We start from the raw sequence: 5,887 nt of genomic DNA on the forward strand, positions 1-5,887 counted from the left end.
ATGGATCTCGCGGGGTTTGTCCGGTGTTTGGCTTCAGCGGATCTACTTGGATCCGATTTTCATTCGTCTATATTCGTGTGTCTATATGGTGGATCCTTCTAATCTACACTTCTCATCATCGACGGTGGTTGCTGTTCTGGTGTGCCGGTCATGTGGAGCATTAGCACGACGACTTTCCGATTGTCTACTACAATAAGGTTTATCCGACTCCGGCGAGGAAGAAATATGATGTTTCAAATCATTGCTAGGGATCTAAAACGTCTTATATTTCTTTAAAAAGGAAGTACATGATTTCAAAGAAAAAAGAAAAGAAAAGAAGTGGAAGTGCATGGTAACATTTGGTTGGAAATCATGATGCCCACACAGTAAAATTTAGGATTATCGTAAGCTTAGAATTATCGTGGCCAATTTTCCCGAAGTTTGCACCTTCGGCTCGAAACGTTCGCGCACGCTGGTTTGCCGCCTCCATCCGCGCGCGACGACGCTGACTGCCTGACTGGACATGACCTTCGTGGCTGGACCTTACCCGCGGTGAGGCCGGCGCCGCCGGACACAGCATGACCCATGCATCCATCATGTGCTACCGGTATCAGTATCAGATTCGTTCTGCAACCATTCGTTGTGACGTTTCGCTGTAAAACACTTAAAATGATATGACTAAACAAAAGGATACCGGCATCCGCTATTTTGATGTATGTGGCAACTAATACGTGTGGGCGTATTTGATTGCCAACAATAATATAATCTTGCACTTGTCTGGCAAGCATCTCTTGCGTACAAAATTCGTTAGCGTGCCGCGCGTGGGCATCTCATCCCATGCCGCCAGATCTCCTGAACATTGACAAACATTGATGCTCGATGGATGTTCATGCATTCGCTTTGATGGCCACGATCGTCCGCAAATTGTGTGCCGTTTTCTTAGTGACTGCTATTTCACCATGATCATATATTTTTTTGAGAAACTTCACCATCATCACATATGCGGAGATCTAGGCATCGGACAGCATCCGCGAGCCATGAGGCCAAAAATCCACTGACCTTGTTACTTACTTTCACACTCTTCATAAATAAATATAAGAGCGTTTAGATCATTATTTAGGAACAATAAAAATCCACTGAAGTTGTTTACAGAGGGAGTATAATTTATAGAACAACAAAGGAAAGTGCGGCCAAACGTGATTGCGGAGTTTATCTGGTCTAAAATTGTATTCCAGGATTATTTATATTGATCCAAATGACTAATAGACTTTGTCGCTTACAACGTGTTCGTTACAGCGAGAGCGATGGAGCACTCCTTACTGAACTTGGAGTCCTCGTCGGCCAGCGGCGAACTCACGCCCAGCTCGCGAAACCCTTCCTCGCAGGTCTGTGGCGCGTCCGCAGCGGCGCTGAGGTTCGTCAGGGCGTCCTGGAACTTCCCCGACGAGATGCCCCTCGCCGCCGCGTCGAGCTGGTCCACGGCGCTCGAGTACAGCTCGTCGCAGTCGGCGAGCGGGCCCTGGATCCTCCTGTCGTCCCCGTGCGAGGCCTTGATGGTGGCGATGCGCCTGCCGGTGTTCACGGCTGCCGCTCGGATGATCTTCGTGGCGATGACGGCCAGGCCGCGCTTGTCCGCGGTGGCGCTGTCCTTGCACGCCTTGAAGAACTTGACGCAGTAGTCGTAGCCGAGGTCCCTGTTGCTCGCGCTGACGGACTTGCAGGTGTCGTCTAGAGTGGAAGCGGCGCTGGATGAGACGAGGAGGAAGAGGAGGAGGAGGACGGCGAGCTGCGAGAGAGCTTGGGAATGCCTCATCATCTTTGCGCTGGTTTTAGTGGTGGTTGTGTCAGACGTTTTGTCTTTTGGATGTGGAGGGAGCCGATATATATAGGGACGGAAGATCCTGCTAGGAAATTCAGGTGGCGTCCGCTCGATGGGAAATTCGGGTATGATTAACTGTAGACGCCGGGGGCGTGGACCTCATCGTGGAGCTCAGTGACTGCGACTCCGGCTGGGCCAGTCGTGTAGGTATCTGATTAGATGGAGGAGGACGAAGCAAATCTCTGGACAAAGCTCAAATTTAAGCGCTAAGAGTAATAACAATGTAACTGTACTGTAATTATAACAGGATGGACCAAGTACTGTACCTGTTGCTTGAACGTGTAAATGTCTTCAAAATCTTAACTGCAACATTAACATCACGTGCAATATCTGGTTATTAGACGGAACTTACGGTTGTTTTATAATATAAACCACTACCTAGCTTGTTCTGAAATTGAGTTAAAACCTATATTATCTTTGTCTCTTTTGCAACTTCTGATTTTGATGATCAGGATTATCGTCTAACCCGGCCGGTATGCAGAAGACGTGGGTTGGAAGTATGCAAAAGTTGAACGATAATGCACACGTACTGATGTGCTCCCTCCGTTCCTAAATATTTGTCTTTCTAGAGATTTCAAATGGTCACTGCATACAGATGTATATAGATATATTTTAGAGTGTAGATTCACTCATTTTACTCCATATGTAGTCACCATTTAAAACCTCTGTAAAAACAAATATTTAGGAACGGAGGGAGTATATAAAAGATGACAAGAACAAGATTAATAGATGCACGTTCATAATCATCGAAATGCGTATGTATCCGTTAAAGGAAAATGGAGTAAATTAAATGGGCTTGGTGTTCTGTTAGGGTGTATACGTGATGGTGATTTTTTGAGGGAAAACCTGATGGTGAATTCGTGACGAGATGGCGTGTCACGGTCATGCCCCAATCCCGATCGCACTCGCAGACTGACTTGCCTCATTGCCTGAGCGTTGGCGCCGCTGCCGTGCAGGTCGATCCTTACGCGTTGCGCCGCTAGCTGCCGTGCGGCCGTCTCCTGGCTGCTGGACTTGGCTGCTCGTCAGATAGCGATCGATCGGAAGCAATCAAACCAGCCGACCGATCGGAGAAGGAAACGACCAACAGCATGTGACCCGGGCTCGAAGCCCAAAACTGTATCTAGCATCACACATTGTAGTGAGAGAGCAAACCAGTAGTATTCTCATCCGGCATGTACTCCCTCCGGTCCTTTTTAGTTCGCATATAAGATTTGACTGAAGTCAAACCTCATAAAATTTGACCAACTTTATAAAAAAACTACCAACATTCACAATCTGAAATTAATATTAATAAATGTATCATGATTTAAAGTTTCATACTGTATAACTTTAGTATGGCAGACATTGATATTTTTTCATATAAATACGGTCAAACTTTGTGAAATTTGACTTCAGAGAATTTTAATATGCAGAGTAAAAAGGACCGGAGGGAGTACATTCTCATCCAGCAAGATCTGGACAACTACACCCCAACACAACAAGGTCTTCTCATCCAGCAAGATCTGGACAACTACACCCCAACACAACAAGGTCAGAGAGTGACCTTCAGTTTAATGCAAACCCTTCCTGATATGCTCTGTGTCACTAAGAGATATAGGAACTAGAGATAGAGAGATAGAAGATAGAGAAGATAGAGATAGAGATAGAAGAACCAGAGATAGATTTAGAGAAGATAGAGATAGAGATATGTACTTAATTATTTTGCATGCATCTTTTGCGAATAAAATTAGTTACCGTGCATTTCTCTCCCTTAGAGCATTTAAGGCCCGAATTGCCTAATCCAGATCCCTATACGTCTGCCGATACGCCTGCAGAAAGTGACCGGACATGCCTCATGCAAACACAAACACAAAGAAACCGGAATTTTGCCATTTGCAATCATAAACCGTATTTTTGAAACATCAAATACATGAAAACACATGCACGTCGATCATTTTGGTCAAACAATGCACACAAATAGAAAAATTCAGGTCCGGCGGGGTTGGGGGTTTAGTGTCACCTCGCTGCACGAGGAGCGATGCGGCCGGCTTAGATAGCCGCATCATGCAAAAGCAGTAATCTTCTCTCTCAGTATGACCATCAATGCCCCCTTTGTGAGGGGTATGAACAGCCGAGTCATAGTTCATACTCTTCACAACTTCACAAAAGTGAGCGTTGATGGCCGTTCACATTTAGAAAGTTTTTAAGTTAAATCATTTTTCCACTCATAGCCATCATTCCATGACGAATTCATCGATGATCTAGAAGTAATGACCATGGGGCGGCGTCCGTTAGTGGTGACCTTGACCGATTACGGCTGTATGGACGAGGACAAACAAAGAAGAGAAGAGGGCTGGTCCGGCAAGGAGGGAGTGAATATGGGCGAAATTGCGCAGGCCCTAGCGATCAGTCTGATGTTGCACATCCGGACGTCCCCATACCCCCCCCCCCCCCCTCCACCACCAAAAAAAGAATAAAAAATTGGTGCGGGCCCGGCGTTTGGGCTGGTGGAAACCTGGTTTGATACTATTTTTTTCATCCGGTCAATGACCGGGCAACCTGCTCGAGCATTTGGGGACGATATGAGAGTCTGGTTATACATAATCTTATGGCATCAGATCTCCTAAATAAGGATGAACATTAATGGGGCATATCCATTTCCTCCATCAGCGTCATCGTACATAAAACCGTGCGCCATGCATGTAAATATGGACAGATGGAGTATTTCTATTCTGTAAGCTCCAGAAAAATAAGAAATCATAAAATTAATTCTATAAGCTCCAGAAAAATAATAATTCAAGGCAATTCTATAAGAAAACAAAATTTCCGTCCAAACATATTTGCAAAGTTCACTGGTTTGAAATTGCAGGTTCCAAGAGTTTATTTGGTCGATCCAAATGATCATGGACTCGCAGCTAGAGTAGTTACCACGTTAGCTACAACATGGTGGTTATGGCGAGCGCGATGGAGCAGCCCTTGGAGAACTCAGCGTCCTCGGCGGCCAGCGGCGACACGACGCCCAGCTCGCGGAACCTTTCCTCGCAGGTGTCCGTGCCCAATATCACGGCCGTGAGGTTGGTCTTCGCGTCCTGCAAATTACCCGACTTGACGCCCTCCGCGGCGGCTTCGAGCCATTTCAGCGCCGCCGTGTAGTGCATCCGGCAGTCGGAGAGGCGCCCGCTGACCTTCTTGTCCGTCACCGAGGCCTTGAGGGCATCAATGCGCTTGCGGGAGTTCGCGGCCTCTCCTCGGGTGATCTTAGTGGCGATGACGACGAGGCCGTGCCTGTCCGCGGTGGCGCTGGCGCTGTCGCCCTGGAAGAACTTGATGCAGTAGTCGTAGCCGATGTCTTTCTTGCTTGCGCCGACGGACTTGCATGTGTCCTCTAGAGTGGAAGCCTCGGAGAAGACGAGGACGAAGAGGAGCACGAGGAGACAGGAGGGAGCTTGCCAGTGCCTCATCATGGTTTTTGGCACGACTATAACAAATCGTTTGTAGATGGTGCATATATATAGCCATGATTGATACAAAAATACCCCATGAGTATATCAATCTTCCAATTTGAACAAACCAATGAAAAAGGTATGTATTGCAAATATATTATGTTCTGCTATTAATAAATTACTCCCCCGATCCATATTAATTATCGCCGATTTAGTCCAAAGTTGTATTAAATCACCGAGAATTAATATGGAACATTACTCTCTCCGATCCATGTTAGTTGTTGCTCATTTAGTATAGAGTTGTACTGAATCACTCAGAATTAACATGGATCATTATTGTCTCCAATCCATGTTAATTGTTGCTCATTTAGTATAAAGTTGTACTTATCACTAAGAATTAATATGGATTGGAGGGAGTAATTATGTTTCCCTTTTCAGAATTTTTCAGAAATTATTTGATATTTCAAAAAAATGTTCATGTTCTCGAATATTGGTTAGAATTTTGAAAAGTGTTCTAAGTTTTAAAATTTGTTTGCAAATTCAAAAAAAGTGTTTCATAATAGTTTGGGAAATTCAAAACATGATCATGTTTTCCAAAAAAATG

General features: G+C 45.4%; 2 protein-coding genes across 2 annotated transcripts; both read right to left on the minus strand.

Annotated features, from left to right (window-relative positions):
• Positions 1-1,064: 1,064 nt before the first annotated feature.
• Positions 1,065-1,847, minus strand: LOC125534043 (putative invertase inhibitor). Its single transcript, XM_048697350.1, has one exon. It carries the CDS (start codon positions 1,793-1,795, stop codon positions 1,256-1,258), a length of 540 nt encoding a protein of 179 aa, XP_048553307.1. The 5' UTR covers positions 1,796-1,847; the 3' UTR covers positions 1,065-1,255.
• A 2,799-nt stretch (positions 1,848-4,646) lies between these two features.
• On the minus strand, positions 4,647-5,310 carry LOC125534044 (putative invertase inhibitor). The gene has a single exon (XM_048697351.1). The coding sequence runs from the start codon at positions 5,302-5,304 to the stop codon at positions 4,777-4,779; it is 528 nt and encodes a 175-aa protein (XP_048553308.1). The 5' UTR covers positions 5,305-5,310; the 3' UTR covers positions 4,647-4,776.
• Positions 5,311-5,887: the final 577 nt, after the last annotated feature.

Source organism: Triticum urartu, chromosome 2, assembly GCF_003073215.2.
Source record: "Triticum urartu cultivar G1812 chromosome 2, Tu2.1, whole genome shotgun sequence".
NCBI classification, from domain to species: domain Eukaryota; kingdom Viridiplantae; phylum Streptophyta; class Magnoliopsida; order Poales; family Poaceae; genus Triticum; species Triticum urartu.